At 43.0% G+C, this 20,556-nt stretch overlaps 1 protein-coding gene across 2 annotated transcripts; it reads right to left on the reverse strand.

The window, feature by feature from the left end:
- Positions 1–11,458: 11,458 nt before the first annotated feature.
- fez2a (fasciculation and elongation protein zeta 2a) lies at positions 11,459–20,479 on the reverse strand. Of its 2 annotated transcripts, XM_076280161.1 has the most exons (9): positions 20,154–20,479; positions 18,926–19,034; positions 18,420–18,536; positions 18,109–18,241; positions 17,294–17,574; positions 16,679–16,759; positions 16,438–16,513; positions 16,252–16,317; positions 11,459–14,596 (listed from the first exon to the last, which is right to left on the reverse strand). In XM_076280161.1, the coding sequence occupies exons 1-9, from the start codon at positions 20,459–20,461 to the stop codon at positions 14,580–14,582; spliced, it is 1,188 nt and encodes a 395-aa protein (XP_076136276.1). In that variant the 5' UTR covers positions 20,462–20,479; the 3' UTR covers positions 11,459–14,579. The 2 variants fall into 2 exon arrangements, with proteins under 2 accessions (XP_076136276.1, XP_076136277.1); XM_076280162.1 differs by lacking the exon at positions 16,679–16,759.
- Positions 20,480–20,556: the final 77 nt, after the last annotated feature.

Genomic DNA, 20,556 nt, shown 5'->3' on the forward strand with positions numbered 1-20,556 from the left:
GTCCCACTTCAACCCCAGCACATTTTGCACAGGAAGATGATCATGGTTAAGATTGACATTCTTCACCTCGGCAGCACGGTCAGTCACACTAATTGTCTCCAGGACACTTCTGTTGTTGGAGAGAAATTTGTGGAGATGTAATTTTCCTTTAGCACATACAGCTTGAGCATCCCTTACCAACTTTATTGCCTCATCAACAGACTCCAGGCTTATGAGTCCATCATCTACATAAAAATTATTCCTGATGAAACTGGCAGCTGATGGGTACTCCTTTTCATTCATGCTGGCAAGCTGCTTCATAGCATAATTAGCACACCCTGGAGAAGATGACGCTCCGAAAAGGTGGACCTTCATGCGATATTCTGTGGGTTCTGCATCTGTATCGCCATTCTCCCACCACAAGAATCGCAGATAGTCCCGATCTCCTCTACGGACATGAAACCTGTGGAACATTTTTTCCACATCACACATGATGGCGATTGGGTGTTTACGGAAACGGCAGAGCACCCCAGTAAGCCCATTAGTGAGATCAGGCCCGGTCAACAAATGATCATTCAAAGCTGTGCCTCCATACTTAGCGGAGCAGTCAAAAACTACCCTGATCTTATCTGGTTTTCTGGGGTGATCTACGCCTTGGTGCGGTATATACCATAGACTGCCTGATTTTACTTGCTCTTCTACCTTCTCCGCATCGCCATCTTCAAGGACTCCTTCCATAAATCTCATATAATCATGCTTGAATTTAGAATCTCTCTCCAATTTTCGTTTTAGGTGTTTCAGTCGAACTAGTGCGAGTTTCTTGTTGTCTGGAAGATGAGGACGTGTTTTGAAAGGTAAGGGCATTTCGATGTGACCACATTCATTTTGGTTGATGCCTTCACTTAAGACCTGAAGAAACTGAACATCCTCCTGGGATATACTCTTCTCTCCCGTTCGAGTATCAGCAAAATCAAGTTCAAGTGCTTTTATGACAGAAGCTGGAGTCACTGGAGGCATTTCTCTGACCGATATGCGATGGCAAAATCCGGTCACACACTCGGGATTAGCATTCTGTGGTACGCTTCCTACAATGCTCCATCCTAAGTCTGTCTTGATGGCGTATGGCTCATAATCACCGCCTGTAACAACTTGCCGTGGTGCCAGAGCTCTAGAGCAATCATAACCTATCAGAAGTCCAACTTCACATTCCATCGGAGCATGCATTTTGTCTGCTATTGGGGCAAGATGTTTCCACCTCTTGGCTGTCTCAGGAGTGGGAATGTGTGCTCGTTCCAGAGGGATGAAATCCCTTGTATAAGAGGGAGGTAAGTGGATGTAACCATCTGATGTAAACCCTCTAACTTTGAGTCCACAAACACGTTGGCTTTGTACAACTGAGTCTACTCCCATCATGGTAGAGAGCTTTAGCCTTACGGGTTCCATCTCTATCTGCAGCTTTTTACACACTTCCTGATCGACAAATGTATGACTGCTCTGAGTGTCCAATAGGGCATACACGAGAATCTCAGACTCTGTATTGGGTGATGAGAGCCAGACTGGAACAATCATTGATGTACTGCTGCCCGCTTTTCCACTAACAGAGCAGGACAGTGAGACTGTGTTTTCTTCAGCTGGCAGAACTGCAAACAGACTCATTTGCTGCAGGACGATCTTCATGCAATGGTGTGGGGTGACGTTTTTTACATAGTGCACATGTTGCTCTATTCCTGCAATCTCTGGAGGTATGCCCCTTTTTCAGGCACGCAAAGCACAACTTATTATCCAGCACAAATTTTCTTTTCTGCTCTACTGATCTTAACATTAATTTCTCACATTTGTGGGTAGCATGACTTTCTCGACAAAATGCACATTTCACTGGTCTAAAGGCATGCGCCACTGTATTAGAATCTTCAGTGTCACTATCATCATTGGATTTGGCTGAGGAACAAACTGCTTCAGTAGACCTCACATTTGTTGCAAAGGTATTTGCTCGAGACTGTTTTGTTTCCCTAACCGTCCTCTCCTCTGTATTTTTAATTGCATGCAGTGACGATACTGGATTACACGCTATACGTGCCTCTTTTGCAATGAATGCAGCAAATTCACTAAAGCTAGGATAGTCTTTGCCTTTGTCTAGTTCTTCTGTGACATAACGATTCCACCGACTTGTCACCCAATCAGGGAGTTTAGCCAGCATCTTCTGGTTCTCTTCGCAGTCGTTCAGAACCTGAAGGCCCTTGACGTGGGGCATAGCGTCGCTGCAGGATCGCAAAAAGTCACTGAATTCTCTTAAATTTTATATACTCCCTTGCACCAATCTTTGCCCATCTGTTGAGTTTTTCCCTAAAAGCACGGTGTACCACGAAGGAGTGACCATATCGCTCATTCAGCTTCTTCCAGGCTTGTTGATATGCCAGCTCATCTTTCCTATAGAAGCTACCTTCCAAAACTGACTTTGCTTCACCGCCAATGTACTTTTGTAAGTAGAACAACTTGTCTGCTGCATTGAAACATCGTCCTTCTATTAGGGCTTTGAAGCTTGTACTCCACTCTATAAACTTCAGTGGATCCCCAGAGAATACAGAGGGTTCTGGAACAGGAAGACGCGTTAGGGCCATTGACTCTTGCAGAGCCTGCACTAGACTTACTTCAGTCTTAGCAGCATGTCCTGTCAGGGAAGCAACACTAGGGGGAAGGGGGTTTAAATTGATCACATCACCTGCTAGGCTACATTGCCTGCTTTGATCTCTTAATTCCTCCTCTTTATATGCTCTGAGTTTTGCTTCCATGACCTCAATGTCTCTATGACGCTCTAGCCTTTTTAATTGTTGACGCTTTGCCTCTATGTCAGCCTCCAATTCCAGTTCAACTTTCTTTGCTGCCAGCTGTGCGGTGACCTCTGCTCTTTTAGCTGCAACACCTCCGGCTTCAGAGGCATGGCCAGAGTGCCGGCTATGGTTTGTGACTTTAGAGACAGTAGATCCATATATTGATCGTGCATATTCATTGTCAAGCAGCAAACACAACCTTGCCTTCTCTGCCTTAGCATCAAAGTCCATGTCATCTTCAGTTAAGCGCACCCCCATTAACTTCAACAGGTCTTTAGTTACTGCTACGCATGCATCAATTTTTCTCCTAATTTCTTGACTTGGTGCCATGATATGCCGTATGTCATCATATAATTCTCTCAGTTCACCCTCTCGCTTCTCCAATTCATCCATCATCTGAAATAAGATTGACTCAGTGCACAGAGTCTTCAACTCCGATCTTACTTCTCTGACTTTGACTTTCCATTTTTCATAGGCAGACTGAAATCTTTTTTCTTTCTGGGAGAGCTCTTGCTCTTTTAGTTCTTGCATCTTTGGCGTGAAATGTCTCTCACGGGAAGACTTTCTAATTTCGCTTGTCTGAATGGCAACACTAGGACCTTTCACTTTGACCTCTGGCTTTTCTGTGCATGACGTACATGAAAAATGTCTAATGGCATTCTCTACATTTTCACCGTTAAATTCAACAACCTCTTTGTTTTGACCACAAATATCACACTTTGTTTGCTCTATAAAGACTACTTCAGTTTCTTTTAACATACCATCACCTGCCTCTGCTTCGTTTTGATTAGACATTTTGTAACACAAAGGGTTAATTTAAAACATACAAACAGTGGTTAAATGGCAGTACAATGCTCATAAACCCATATTTTCATTAAAACCGCTCTTCACACAATCATGACATTTGAAACAAGGATAAAGTTTCAAATTCCCCTTACAAACTGTAAACAAGGCATTGGCAAGGTAGATATGACGAGAAAAGTGTCTGTTGCCTCTTAAAGCGTTTCTAATCACATCAACCAAGGTAGCATTTCATAAGAACGTAGTATACGACCTGTGACACGGCAGATGAGAGTCCGTCGAGTAGCTGTAGCCCACGGCAGGAACAAAGCGAGTCCTCAATTGTCCAACACGATGCGCGGAGCCGTGCGCTGAAGACGCGAAGATGAAATGTCCATTAGTCCACCGAAAAGGCGCGCCCACGCAATTCAGTTTCTTCTTGGGGCGAGCCGACTGCACACGAAGGCCTATCGTGGTGAACAGCTGCACGGTCGACCGGGAAGGAGGACGTAGAAGGGTGACGACAAGCCAAGGTTTCGCCGACAATCGCCACAGGAACACAGCAATCCTTGGTCAGAGGCGACGTTTTCACTGTAGCTACTGCTGGTGTCAATAAAACTTGGTCCACGCTTCATACTGATGTCATGACTCTTTATTTTCTTTGCTCGTCATGAGCACCGTGAAAACTGGCAGACAACAACAACAAAACACATACCATGCATTAATATTAAGCAAGAAAACATACATTAATGTATAAAGAAAATACAATAAATTCAGGCAATTACCGTGTACGCCTTGTACCAGCGGTAGAATCTCTGGAGCGTTGCAAACGCAGTGCACACAAACTCATTTCAGAAGTCCTGACCCTAACGCTTCCAGGTCATAAGTTTATTCAAGGTCACATGACATACACGGCTCATGAAATACAACCAAACGATAAATTAAACAAAACCAACCCAAGGACAAAATATAATCATATCCACCCACGCAGCAAAATAAACATACAAAAAAAGGAAACAAAAACTGACAAACTTTCATCATAATTATTATTCAACGGAGGAATCACATGCTCCCATACAGGCCTATCAACGCCAGTTACACTCCCACCAAATTACCTTGAATTACTACACACACAAAATACATCCAATCAACGGTAATTTCCCAGCATCACAGTACATTAACCCAGCACATAATTGAAAACTTTAATTCATCATTGCATTCTTTATTTAAAATCCACACACCCTGATGTAGGAAAAGATTAAAACATTGCAAACCTTGTAAAATGTATCATTGAAACTCATACAATAAGAAGGCAAAAACACCCATCATAAATTTAATTTACATATCATTAATTACCACACAGGATTTCAGCCTTCGGTTACCAGGACAACCAACTTTTGTATTCTCTGTACTCTCTGTCAACTTTGAGGTCAAGTTCTTCCTTCAGCATGTTGCTCATTGCTGCAGATATAACTGCTGCGGTCAATTCTAGTCGAGGTATGGTAACAACTTTGGTAGGCGCGACCCTTGCTTTCCCCATTATCAAGGCACAATGAACATTTTCGTCATTCACTAGCCTGACATATGAGCACTGGCATCAGAAAAATGGTGTAATTCAGTTCTCAAAACCTTTCCAAAGCCTTCAGGTATGAGGCATCTTGAGATTTGTATTTTGTGGAAGTTCTGTAAATCCTCCAGCCAACTCTCCCACCTTGGCTTCAATTCACTTGGCAGTGGTTCATCCCAGCTAATGCCCTTCCGACACATTTCCTGCAGCACTCTCTTCCCAAAGAGGACAAAGGAGGCCAGGAAGCCTAAAGGATCATAAATGGAGGACACAACTGAGAGGATTCCACGGCGTGTAGCAGCTTTCTCCCCAAGGGTGATTGAGAAGGAGAAGACATCATTTTCTACGTCCCACTTCAACCCCAGCACATTTTGCACAGGAAGATGATCATGGTTAAGATTGACATTCTTCACCTCGGCAGCACGGTCAGTCACACTAATTGTCTCCAGGACACTTCTGTTGTTGGAGAGAAATTTGTGGAGATGTAATTTTCCTTTAGCACATACAGCTTGAGCATCCCTTACCAACTTTATTGCCTCATCAACAGACTCCAGGCTTATGAGTCCATCATCTACATAAAAATTATTCCTGATGAAACTGGCAGCTGATGGGTACTCCTTTTCATTCATGCTGGCAAGCTGCTTCATAGCATAATTAGCACACCCTGGAGAAGATGACGCTCCGAAAAGGTGGACCTTCATGCGATATTCTGTGGGTTCTGCATCTGTATCGCCATTCTCCCACCACAAGAATCGCAGATAGTCCCGATCTCCTCTACGGACATGAAACCTGTGGAACATTTTTTCCACATCACACATGATGGCGATTGGGTGTTTACGGAAACGGCAGAGCACCCCAGTAAGCCCATTAGTGAGATCAGGCCCGGTCAACAAATGATCATTCAAAGCTGTGCCTCCATACTTAGCGGAGCAGTCAAAAACTACCCTGATCTTATCTGGTTTTCTGGGGTGATCTACGCCTTGGTGCGGTATATACCATAGACTGCCTGATTTTACTTGCTCTTCTACCTTCTCCGCATCGCCATCTTCAAGGACTCCTTCCATAAATCTCATATAATCATGCTTGAATTTAGAATCTCTCTCCAATTTTCGTTTTAGGTGTTTCAGTCGAACTAGTGCGAGTTTCTTGTTATCTGGAAGATGAGGACGTGTTTTGAAAGGTAAGGGCATTTCGATGTGACCACATTCATTTTGGTTGATGCCTTCACTTAAGACCTGAAGAAACTGAACATCCTCCTGGGATATACTCTTCTCTCCCGTTCGAGTATCAGCAAAATCAAGTTCAAGTGCTTTTATGACAGAAGCTGGAGTCACTGGAGGCATTTCTCTGACCGATATGCGATGGCAAAATCCGGTCACACACTCGGGATTAGCATTCTGTGGTACGCTTCCTACAATGCTCCATCCTAAGTCTGTCTTGATGGCGTATGGCTCATAATCACCGCCTGTAACAACTTGCCGTGGTGCCAGAGCTCTAGAGCAATCATAACCTATCAGAAGTCCAACTTCACATTCCATCGGAGCATGCATTTTGTCTGCTATTGGGGCAAGATGTTTCCACCTCTTGGCTGTCTCAGGAGTGGGAATGTGTGCTCGTTCCAGAGGGATGAAATCCCTTGTATAAGAGGGAGGTAAGTGGATGTAACCATCTGATGTAAACCCTCTAACTTTGAGTCCACAAACACGTTGGCTTTGTACAACTGAGTCTACTCCCATCATGGTAGAGAGCTTTAGCCTTACGGGTTCCATCTCTATCTGCAGCTTTTTACACACTTCCTGATCGACAAATGTATGACTGCTCTGAGTGTCCAATAGGGCATACACGAGAATCTCAGACTCTGTATTGGGTGATGAGAGCCAGACTGGAACAATCATTGATGTACTGCTGCCCGCTTTTCCACTAACAGAGCAGGACAGTGAGACTGTGTTTTCTTCAGCTGGCAGAACTGCAAACAGACTCATTTGCTGCAGGACGATCTTCATGCAATGGTGTGGGGTGACGTTTTTTACATAGTGCACATGTTGCTCTATTCCTGCAATCTCTGGAGGTATGCCCCTTTTTCAGGCACGCAAAGCACAACTTATTATCCAGCACAAATTTTCTTTTCTGCTCTACTGATCTTAACATTAATTTCTCACATTTGTGGGTAGCATGACTTTCTCGACAAAATGCACATTTCACTGGTCTAAAGGCATGCGCCACTGTATTAGAATCTTCAGTGTCACTATCATCATTGGATTTGGCTGAGGAACAAACTGCTTCAGTAGACCTCACATTTGTTGCAAAGGTATTTGCTCGAGACTGTTTTGTTTCCCTAACCGTCCTCTCCTCTGTATTTTTAATTGCATGCAGTGACGATACTGGATTACACGCTATACGTGCCTCTTTTGCAATGAATGCAGCAAATTCACTAAAGCTAGGATAGTCTTTGCCTTTGTCTAGTTCTTCTGTGACATAACGATTCCACCGACTTGTCACCCAATCAGGGAGTTTAGCCAGCATCTTCTGGTTCTCTTCGCAGTCGTTCAGAACCTGAAGGCCCTTGACGTGGGGCATAGCGTCGCTGCAGGATCGCAAAAAGTCACTGAATTCTCTTAAATTTTATATACTCCCTTGCACCAATCTTTGCCCATCTGTTGAGTTTTTCCCTAAAAGCACGGTGTACCACGAAGGAGTGACCATATCGCTCATTCAGCTTCTTCCAGGCTTGTTGATATGCCAGCTCATCTTTCCTATAGAAGCTACCTTCCAAAACTGACTTTGCTTCACCGCCAATGTACTTTTGTAAGTAGAACAACTTGTCTGCTGCATTGAAACATCGTCCTTCTATTAGGGCTTTGAAGCTTGTACTCCACTCTATAAACTTCAGTGGATCCCCAGAGAATACAGAGGGTTCTGGAACAGGAAGACGCGTTAGGGCCATTGACTCTTGCAGAGCCCGCACTAGACTTACTTCAGTCTTAGCAGCATGTCCTGTCAGGGAAGCAACACTAGGGGGAAGGGGGTTTAAATTGATCACATCACCTGCTAGGCTACATTGCCTGCTTTGATCTCTTAATTCCTCCTCTTTATATGCTCTGAGTTTTGCTTCCATGACCTCAATGTCTCTATGACGCTCTAGCCTTTTTAATTGTTGACGCTTTGCCTCTATGTCAGCCTCCAATTCCAGTTCAACTTTCTTTGCTGCCAGCTGTGCGGTGACCTCTGCTCTTTTAGCTGCAACACCTCCGGCTTCAGAGGCATGGCCAGAGTGCCGGCTATGGTTTGTGACTTTAGAGACAGTAGATCCATATATTGATCGTGCATATTCATTGTCAAGCAGCAAACACAACCTTGCCTTCTCTGCCTTAGCATCAAAGTCCATGTCATCTTCAGTTAAGCGCACCCCCATTAACTTCAACAGGTCTTTAGTTACTGCTACGCATGCATCAATTTTTCTCCTAATTTCTTGACTTGGTGCCATGATATGCCGTATGTCATCATATAATTCTCTCAGTTCACCCTCTCGCTTCTCCAATTCATCCATCATCTGAAATAAGATTGACTCAGTGCACAGAGTCTTCAACTCCGATCTTACTTCTCTGACTTTGACTTTCCATTTTTCATAGGCAGACTGAAATCTTTTTTCTTTCTGGGAGAGCTCTTGCTCTTTTAGTTCTTGCATCTTTGGCGTGAAATGTCTCTCACGGGAAGACTTTCTAATTTCGCTTGTCTGAATGGCAACACTAGGACCTTTCACTTTGACCTCTGGCTTTTCTGTGCATGACGTACATGAAAAATGTCTAATGGCATTCTCTACATTTTCACCGTTAAATTCAACAACCTCTTTGTTTTGACCACAAATATCACACTTTGTTTGCTCTATAAAGACTACTTCAGTTTCTTTTAACATACCATCACCTGCCTCTGCTTCGTTTTGATTAGACATTTTGTAACACAAAGGGTTAATTTAAAACATACAAACAGTGGTTAAATGGCAGTACAATGCTCATAAACCCATATTTTCATTAAAACCGCTCTTCACACAATCATGACATTTGAAACAAGGATAAAGTTTCAAATTCCCCTTACAAACTGTAAACAAGGCATTGGCAAGGTAGATATGACGAGAAAAGTGTCTGTTGCCTCTTAAAGCGTTTCTAATCACATCAACCAAGGTAGCATTTCATAAGAACGTAGTATACGACCTGTGACACGGCAGATGAGAGTCCGTCGAGTAGCTGTAGCCCACGGCAGGAACAAAGCGAGTCCTCAATTGTCCAACACGATGCGCGGAGCCGTGCGCTGAAGACGCGAAGATGAAATGTCCATTAGTCCACCGAAAAGGCGCGCCCACGCAATTCAGTTTCTTCTTGGGGCGAGCCGACTGCACACGAAGGCCTATCGTGGTGAACAGCTGCACGGTCGACCGGGAAGGAGGACGTAGAAGGGTGACGACAAGCCAAGGTTTCGCCGACAATCGCCACAGGAACACAGCAATCCTTGGTCAGAGGCGACGTTTTCACTGTAGCTACTGCTGGTGTCAATAAAACTTGGTCCACGCTTCATACTGATGTCATGACTCTTTATTTTCTTTGCTCGTCATGAGCACCGTGAAAACTGGCAGACAACAACAACAAAACACATACCATGCATTAATATTAAGCAAGAAAACATACATTAATGTATAAAGAAAATACAATAAATTCAGGCAATTACCGTGTACGCCTTGTACCAGCGGTAGAATCTCTGGAGCGTTGCAAACGCAGTGCACACAAACTCATTTCAGAAGTCCTGACCCTAACGCTTCCAGGTCATAAGTTTATTCAAGGTCACATGACATACACGGCTCATGAAATACAACCAAACGATAAATTAAACAAAACCAACCCAAGGACAAAATATAATCATATCCACCCACGCAGCAAAATAAACATACAAAAAAAGGAAACAAAAACTGACAAACTTTCATCATAATTATTATTCAACGGAGGAATCACATGCTCCCATACAGGCCTATCAACGCCAGTTACAGTTGGCATTAATCATATGGTCAGTGTTTGTAACAGCTAGCTACCGCATGCATATGGATAGCCTAGCCTACAACTTAGCTATTTGCAGCTACCTAAATACAATGGCAAGCAGTTTTATAAACGAGGCATTAGCATTAAATAAAGTAGGCTACCTATATCATTCGCATTTTCCACTTGGACCCACAAACTTGCTTCCACCTTCAAAGTGTATGGCAATATTTAAGCTAAGTCAAACAGTTAAAAGATGCTTTGAAAGTTTAAAGTTTACTGTTGTCTTGAAGAGCAGGCTTTCAGCTCTGTTCGTGGGGGAGGGGCAGTCTGCACGTGAATTGCAGAGTCTCCAGCAACACAGAGCTGCCTGTGGACGCCTGTATGTAAATAATGCGGGGAAAAAAACTATCGGCGAACGCAGGCGCTTATCGGCTGATGCCGATACATGTAAAAAACGCAAATATCGGCCCGATATATCGGTCGATCCCTACACTAGACATTAAAGGAACCGTATGTAAAAATTGTATTTCAATTAATCATAAAATTGCCCTGATATGTCACTATAGACATTAAGAAATCATGTTCATTTCAAATACTTATCACTGACAATAGTAGTCTGGCCAGGATATTGTCATTTAAAAAGTGAAGTTGCAGCCCTCAACTGATGTTGATGTTGTCATGTTGTGTTTTGGCCTAATGCGCCACCCTCCACCTATCTACTAATCACAAAGTCAGTAGTGTTTCGTCATCCGGTTGCCAACTCTGCCAGTCAGAGGGGAGGGGAAGGGGATACACCGCTCTACAGTAATTTGAAAGTGATTGTAGTACCCGTTTTGGCCACAATCTTACATACGGTTCCTTTAAGAAATCATGTTAATTTCAAATGCTTATATCACTGACAACAGTAGTCCGGCCAGGATATTGTCATTTAAAAAGTGAAGTTGCAGCCCTCAACTGATGATGTTGTGTTTTGGCCTGATGCGCCACCCTCCACCTATCTACTAATCATGAAGTCAGTAGTGTTTTGGCATCCGAATTGGCAACCTTGAGTCAGAGGGGAGGGGGATACACCGCTCTACAGTAATTTGAAAGTGATTGCAGTACCAGTTTTGGCCACAATCTTTCATATGGTTCCTTTAATTTCTATCATGTGAGAGATCACTTCAATGCAATTTTTGTAATAAGCCCGTTTTCCATGTAAGGGATAATACGTACAGTCTTATGGTCACTAGCAGGGACAGATGAAAAGCACCAGAAAAATAACAATAACTCCAAGAAGGTCAGAGAAATAGTTTTAATTGCAATTCAGTTGAAATAATATTTTGGTTTTACACTGAAAATGCAACAAAAAGTTCAAACTGTTTAGCAAGTACATAAACCTTAAAAGAACAGTGTAAACAAGGATATTAAGGAAACAGGGAGACAACAGGTTTGACACCATCGAATAAAAATATAAATAAAAATGACACCGAAAGACATAAGTGCACCACATGCCTGAGATAATGCTGTCAAACTGGCTGTATCTAACCTAACTATGAGGGTAGTTTCCCATAGATGGATCAAGACTCGTCTTAAATTAAAGGAAAACTTCAATGAAAAGATTTTAGGACTAGGCCCATGTATTAATCCCATGTACTGGAAACTGGCCCTCCATTACTGATACAGAGCCCTGACTCAGCTGATTTGACCCAGTCAGGACGTCAGTCAGGTGTTTCCTGAAAGTGTCGTTGAGCAATCACCACCAAAAAGAGAGTGTGCTCAAAATGATAGTCTCTCTAGCAAGAACTATGGTAATTATGCAGCGACACTTTTTTCCTATGCAACGCTACCCAGACCATCACCTCATCCAATTACCGGGAATGAGATACAGTTAAAGCTGCAGTAAGTAGTGTTAGCATTTCTTGCTCAGTGTTGACGGGCTCAGACACAGTAGAAGTCCATCCCTCCCTCCAAGTTTCTGGACGGTTCTGTACTGGTTTATTCCTCGAGCCTGTCCAAAATTAACCTGACTCTCGCCAGATGAATTTCGTTCCGCCTAGCTCCACTCATCCATCTGGGACCAATCCATTGGATTGTTGCTTCAGAAGGCTGGGCCTAATCAAAAAATGCTTGCATATGATTGAATAAGCCACTTGTCCGTCATCTATTGACGTGCTACTTCAACCACTCACATCGAAGCCAACCCGTGACGCTGATAACAGTCGCTTTTACGCTATGTCACTTCTATGAAACTCCCGCCCTGCGTCCTGATTGGCTGTACCATAAAATCGGGTGCAGAAATCACTCTCAATGATAGAGGTCCCAGATGGATGTGAGTGATGCTAGGCGGAGCTAAGCGGAACGAAATTCATCTGGCGAGAGTCAGGTTAGTCCAAAATGTCCCCAACTGATAACGCAGCTAAGGAGGGTTCAGGTAGTTATTGTTTCCCTTGGAGCCTCTTTTGTTTGTTATTGCTACCAGAATATTGAGCTAGTTTAGCTTTAGTGTCACAAAGATAATCACTTTCAGAAGATCGTAATCTCTCGGCCTGATACTGCATATTTTGACAGGTTTTGGTGGCTTAGTTATTTAACCACAACATGATTTAATCTCAGTTCGCAATCTGCGGTGTGAGACACACAAAAGGGACGATGCACATCAAGTGAGCATATAGATATGCATCCTATACACACATATATTCTGTAACATTCTGTACATTCCCGTAGGCATTCCCTAATGTCCCAGCTGCCCTCTGTGAAGACGAAGGACCGGGTATGTTTCTGTATGTAGGGTAATTAATAATTTAATTTAACCTTTATCATACTACCAAATCAACATTCAATCCTTAGGATTGGAACTGCAACACCCCGAAGACCTAGACCATATGGAGAACCATGGGATCTGATTTAGACTGCCTGATGTTCAGACTGTGGGATGGTAATACAGCATCTAAAAATAAACCTGTTCAGTATCACGGCCTTATTTGCACAAAGAAATCTGCAATTTTGCAGGTGTTTTTTCCCCCCGTTCTATCAAATACATAATATTGCAGTAGGTAACTTCCTTCACTGACATTATACAGATGCAAAAAATGCAGGAAATGTGACCTGTTCCGGAAAGTTTTGCAGTCTGTTTGCAAACATGATTGTTATAAGGTGAGGTCCTATTAAAATATACAGACTCAGTGCGTAAAGGCCTACTCTGCACAGCAACTGATAGGAAAGGATTCGGATCAGTTCTGATTCTATGCTGTGATTCAGATGGTTGATCGGATCAGAATCATATCTATTCCACACTAAGCTACTTCGGTTTCAACCCTCTACATTCTTCCTATAGTCTACACATAACATCGGTTGCAAGCAACTTCTGTGAGAATATCTTATAATACATTTTTTACAGTGCTAAGTCTGAATTTTAAAATCCATATTTTGTTAATGAAATATATATTACATTTTTTATAACATGTTTTCACATAGTAGTTAATTGAATGATTTCCACATCTGCAGTAGGATCATCAGGAAAATGCAATCAATAAAATACAACTTCAAATAAATCAAACTGTATGGTTCCTATGCCACATAAAGGCTGGTCTCGTAACAGCAGACATTAACTCTTCACGTAAGATCCTCAAAGAGTTTGAAATTATATTTATCATACCATAAATGATTGGCGAATGCTGCCTGTATCTCTCTGAGGTATACAAAACAATCATTACAGTTTGGACTAATGCATACAATCACTAAGTAACATGACTGTCTTCTAAATACCTGCAGCAAGGCTAACACAGCCTCACGTGGCCATATAGTAGGACACTATGTTAAGCTTCCAAAAACAACCAGTTAAAACTTTGGTGTTGGACCACGACTGATGTCTGTCACTGACGTGCGTAAGCCTCAATCTAAACACAACTGCCGATGCACTTTCCTGTTTCAATCAATGGCCACATTTTTAGCCCATCACAACTAGTTCTAACTCCTCATACTCATTCATACTCCTCTTGACATTATTGTTCTCACCCACAATATACCCAAAGTTGTACTTAGTTGTTTGCAAACATACATGCATTGTACTGTGGGATACTGTGAGACTATGATCTAAAAGCCTTGACTCATGTTGTAAATGCCCAAATATGGGCATTAATATTATGGATGCTTAGTGCAAAATGAAAAGCAGAAAATTCCAACCCACAACGACATTTTGACAAGTGACAAGTCTGTACAGTATGTACACTGTAGTAAACATGCAAAAGACAAACAAAAATAAAAACACAATAAACCCTTAAGGAAAGGCAAAATCTCATGCATATATAAATAAAGAATGTTTGTATGTTACAAAATTCACAGTGACAAAAAAAAACCCTTCCTGCCATTTTTGAATCCAGAGTGTGTCGTTGTGATGAACTGGTGAGAATGCGTCTGCTTCTATGTGGGACAGAGCACTGAAAAATAGAAGTAAAGAGCAAACACGTGAAAGGTAGGACTAGGAAACCCCTGCAGTCAGACTTTAGCCCAACTACACTAGAGATAACGAGAGATAACCAATCATGTAGGAGTTGATACTTGGAATCCGCAATCAGCACTACATGTTTGGATCACCTACAAGCTCATGCCTAAATCTGTAAACAAACTTATAAAGTAAAAAAGTGTTTTGTTTTTCACTAAAAATTACTCCAAATATACTTCCATGACTAATGAGGGTTATGCAATGGCCTATTTCTGTAATAATAGAAAGACAGCTGCACCCAGAACATGACTGCCCAGTTGGAATAGGCAAATGAAATTGTGAAGGTGTTAGATGTATGTCTGATGATGTGCATGTGTGTGTGTGCCCATGAGGCAGAGATCTCTCTGTGATGCGTGCCTTGATGTTAGCTGAGTGGAAAACTTCCGTGAATAATCTAAAATAGCAAATAACACCTGACTGTTTGCTATATATACCCACTGAATGATTCATAAACAATGTATTAAATTATACTGGGCGGTGGTAGCGTAGTGGTTAAGGAGCTGGGCTAGCATGCAGTAGCCTGAAAAGTTATAGGTTCAATTCCCGGCTTCCATCGTTGTGCCCTTGAGCAATGCACATAACCCTCACTTTGGATAAAAGTGGTCTGCTAAATGAATACATGTAAATGTATGAACTTACTGTATCAGAAATGGGAAGTTTCACATAAAACAATAATAAATGCATCAGCATGGTGGAAAGGTTGGGAGTGAGTGAGTGTTTGGGGGTGGGGTGGGGGGGACACGACAGGCAAGCTGTGAGGGACCAATAAGTTCAAATGGACACATGGACATTTTAAGACACATCAAGGACTAAGTCTTGCTTATCTCAGGCAACGCAATAAAACATGGCGTCTGCTACTCTATAATCCATGTTTTTCAAACTCAGGCAGTCAGTCTAAAAGCAAGGGGTAGTCTGGATATGAGGCCGTTGGATGAGCTGTGGGATCCTAAGCATACTCTACTGCTAAAATATCAGCAGTGGCAAGGAAGTGAGTTAGCTTTTCCAGGACTGTGCTTTAGCCATCATAGGTGTTGTGATGGTGGCGACAGGAAATGACACCGGTCACAGGATGTGACACAGCACAGAAGGCGGGACATTATGAATGCACTACAGCAGAGTGGCAGTGAAGGAGTGCTCTAATCTACCAAGATGGGTGCAACACACACACACACACACACACACACACACACACACACACACACAGAAAGGACGAAAACTGCATCCACGCGTCCCACAAACCTCTCTGTCCGTCTGCTCACACCAAAGCTAGCATGGACAACATGGCCAGAAGAAGAAGAAGAAGAAAAAGAGGGAAGGGGGAAGAAGAAAATAAAAGGCAGGAAGGAGGAATGCAACACATAAGACACAAGCCTCGCCAGCCAGGACTTACTCTTCATGAGTCAACTGCTAAATGATGCCTCAAACACAAATAGGTATTACATTAAACCAGCAATACAAACAGTTACAGCTATGAGAAGCTGCTTTTTATTACAGGCTCAAGGCTTGATACATGTGTCAAAGGAAAACACACATATAAGAATATACAGTCATCGTCCACTCAGATTTGATTCTTAAATCAGATGGACCTACCTTTGAGGATGTAGTCTGTTAGAAGACTTGGCACTTTGTCGCTATCATCCCTCATGGCCTGAAGAACTGCACATAAAGAGAGAGATGTTGAATAAGGTCTTGTTGTAGTCCATGCATATCACAGTAATAACTGCATAACTGATAAGGATATTTGACAGAAAGCGAAAGAGGCTAAAGGATGCTCACTTTTCGTGAGAATCTGAAGGTCTTCTACTGATGGGGGGCCTCCTTTTCTCTCATAAGGTATCACGGTGGTCAGATACTGAGAAGGAAACAGACAGGGTCATAAAGCAGGAGATAAACAGGGAGCCTACCAGCAGAGAAAAACACAGATCCGTCGTGTAAAGAACCAAAACAAACTGTTTTGTTAATTGTGAGGAAAAAGAAATGACAGAAAGGTATGACGGAAATAGAAAGAGATAGCCACCTGTTTTTCCCCGCCCCCAGTCCCAAAAGTTTGTCGGAAACCATTTTGAATGGCAGTAGAGATGCCCTCCATGCTGAAGCGCTGAGACAAGAGCAGAAACCAGAGGAGTCAAGGACATGGCAAAAGGGAAAGAGAGAGAGAGAGAGAGAATAAGGGGGAGGGAGAGAGAGAGAGGGAGAGAGGGGGAGAGAGAGAGAGAGAGAAAGGGGGAGGGAGAGAGAGAGCTAGTGGGGGGGGTTAGAGAGAGAGAGGGGGAGAGAATTAGAGAGAGAGAGAGAGAGAGAGAGAGAGAGCGACTGACATTCAAAAGCCCTTTATTTCACCATTATAACAAAGAGTGCGAAGGTGGAGAGACAGAAGGAAGAAGAGGCATTAGGCATTAGGACCCCAGAATAGACGCAGCTGCACCGTAAACCAAACACAGTTCCTGACCATGTCTCTGGCTTATTTATACAGTCATAAATAGGTAGGACAGAGAAACATTCACAAGACATACGGCAAGCAATATACAAGCACTGGGCCTTTTCTTTATGGTGTACTACTGAGGCCTAAATCACAGTGTCCCCTGGGCAGTTTTGTTTTATTTTGCCGCGTCACGTTTGCGTGCAGACTCACTGTTCCCGGTCCGAGTGTCCGGTCAGCGCGGCCTGGCGGTGTCGCAACGCCTCCTCCGCCGGCCTTTAGCTTTTTCTTCTTCCTCAGGAGCTCGCGGTGTTCCTTCTGCCGGTTCTGCACGTCGATGAGCACCGAGATGAAGCTGTTCTTCACCTCCTTCTCAAAGTCCAGCTCGTCGCGCAGCGCCAGCTGCAGGACCAGCTCCTCTGAGTAGCGCCGGATGGCCGTCTCCACCTCCTCCAGCAGCTCGGTCAGTTCTGACAGGGACAGCGTCCGCACTCCTGCACAGCACACACGGAGAGAGAGAGAGAGAGAGAGAGAGAGAGAGAGGTTGGGCGGAGAGGGAGAGAGCTATAATGGTATCCACTCATCTGACAAACACTGATTCAATTTTAATGCACAAATGAGAGAGAGAGAGAGAGAGAGAGAGAGATAAAGAAAAAGCAAGGAAGTAAATTGATAGACAGTGGGAAGGAGGGGAGAGAGAAATCTGACAGAGAGTTACAGAAAGTGAGGTAGACAAAAGCAGTTGAAAGACAGATGATGGCAACAAAGCTTAGATGACACTGTAAACACTGTTAACTGTACCAAAACTATTCATGAAAAAACACCTTGCGGACTACAGAGACATGAGACAACATCAACAGAGGAGAATACACACACACACACACACACACACATACACACACACACACACACACACACACACACACACACACACACACACACACACACACACACACACACACACACACACACGAGAGATGTAACGAGAGATAACCAATCATGTAGGAGTGGAGTTGAGGAGTACTCACGTTCCTCATAGCTGTGGCTGGTGCTGGATCTGTGTAATTCCAGAGAGAGCAGAGACAGGTCAGACTGAGACGGGTGCTGCTCAGCATCCAGGTCTAGAGAATCCTGCATCATCTCCTCTATCTCCTCAATAACCTAAAACACACACACACACACACACACACACACACACACACACACACACACACACACACATACACACACACAAAGTCAACATAAATCATTAAGATAAATTATTTTGGACCAATAACTGACTCTTAAACAATTGAATATCTCCAAAGGATACAGAGCCTTTGTTGTTCTGCATTAATACCTGTTCTGCAGTGAACAGTGGCTCATCATGGATGCAGGAGACGATGATGGAGTGCATGTCCATCTGCTCTCTCAGCTCCTCATCGTCTGACAGGTCAAGGTTCACGTTATCCACTCTCTGACACACACACACACACACACACACACACACACACACACACACACACACACACACACACACACACACAGACAGAGAGAGAGAGAGAGAGAGAGAGAGAGAGAGATAGGTTTAAAACAAAATCTGTACATTATCTGTACATTACTTCAAACCTATGGCATCAATCAATCAACCAAGTCAATAAAAGAAAGAAAAAAACAGATAAACAGTGATACATAATACATTTTCAATATGACCACATTCTAGCATTGTTCACGGTCAACACTATGAAATAGATATGTGCAGAATTTGCAAATGATCTGTGTATTAGATGAATGCAATTAGAGCAAAAGCAAGCAGGCATATATTCCAAGACTGTGTGCTTGCTAAGGTAGGCACAGCATACTCACAGATTCTTCATCCAGGTTGAGTGTGGGAAGATGGAGGGAGCGGGTCCGAGACTGTGTCCAGTCCACGGGCATGATGTTCCCGTAGTTGTCCGTCAGAGCATTCCAAATCCTGAAGGAGAGGGAATGCTCTTGTCATGTGCAGGTTCCTTCTTAAAGTACATCATATCACTGCAAATACTTTTTTTTTATTTAAGTATTTGATTCAGATTTTCTTCATACAAGCACTGGCCAATTGTACCAGTATTTAATAGCTGGGATAGATACATTTTAAAATTAGATTAGATTAGAGTACAGAGAGAGAGTACAAGTACAGAGACAACAAAATGCAGTTAGCATCTAACCAGAAGTGCAAGCCGAAAAATGCAATGTGAACAGTATAGACAGGTAGTGGAGTATAAACAGTATAAGTCATATTGTGCAGTGTAGACAGCTGGTGTTATGCGGAGACCACAACCTTGATGGCCACCCCCTTGTCATCCCTGTCAAAGCAGCCCCATCCCACTTCAAATAAACAATCTTAAACTACACAAAAAAAGTAGTAGGCTAGCGGCCTTATAAAAACAATCTGATAGCCTACCAGGAACTTTAGAGAGGAATACAAAGGAATATAAGTTTGAAATCATAGGCCTAGGGCAAAATTCCAAGGGCTATTTTTTCATTTATTTACTGTTGTATTTATTGTGCTATGTTTTATGAATCACTCATATAATTGCATGTTGCTGTCTATAAACAAACCTCGCTGCCAAGTCGACATGAAGCCACGTGACCACTGATGAATGGCACAGAAATGAACCAGCCAGGCTGTTGTTGAGTCTGTGCCATAGCGCGTGCGTCTGCTCCAAATTTGGAGGCTATATTTGACCGCAAACGGCGGTGTTTCCGAAATCCATGTCACAATTAATGAAAGACCAAATGAACGATTAGAGGCAACGATAACATTACGTTTTCGCTCTCATTTCAAATGTCGAGCGATAATAGCGATAACATGACCCCAAGGAAAAATGTGATGGAGGCGGTGCCTTATTTTAGGCACGGCTTTAATAACAATGTAACTCCAGCTACAGTGTTACAAAGGGTCTTATTGCAGCCTGGTAGGAACCCCATACAAACTATGTTTCAGTTCAAGGCAGCTCTCTTTCCTCGTAATTGCAGTTGTGTCAACTGAGTAAGTCTAAGTCAAAGTCTATTCGCAATCGGACAGTTTCCCATGTTCCTTCGCTATACTTACTCGTCATTTTTCAGGATAGTTTCCTCGGTGATTGGCCTCACGGGTGCTATATTTTCCGTCTTGGTATTGTAATTTTGGAAACACACTGTCAACTTCTCGTCGAAATCGTTCACCAGGTCCTCCATCGATTTAAAACTACCGATTTCCCCAGAGAAACCGTTATCAAGCTCTGGGAAATCTTCTAAGAGTCCCGTGACATCCTGTACGTTCAGATTAACCCTGTCTAGCTGATGATCCTTTCCGGACACCGTTTTAAATTCGTTAAAATCCTGCCACTCATCATCGAAGTGTGCTAACGGCGCCGCCATAGCTGCAGCGCAGCTCTATCGTCGTTCGGCCCTAATACATTATGCATGTAGCGCTGGAATGTTCAACTAGGGCATTCTCTCGTGATGCGATGACG

The sequence above is a fragment of the Alosa pseudoharengus genome, unplaced genomic scaffold (assembly GCF_046254945.1).
Source record: "Alosa pseudoharengus isolate Yale_2024_CS ecotype anadromous, Long Island Sound unplaced genomic scaffold, YU_APseudo_1.1 YU_APseudo_1.1_scf_12, whole genome shotgun sequence".
Taxonomy (NCBI): domain Eukaryota; kingdom Metazoa; phylum Chordata; class Actinopteri; order Clupeiformes; family Clupeidae; genus Alosa; species Alosa pseudoharengus.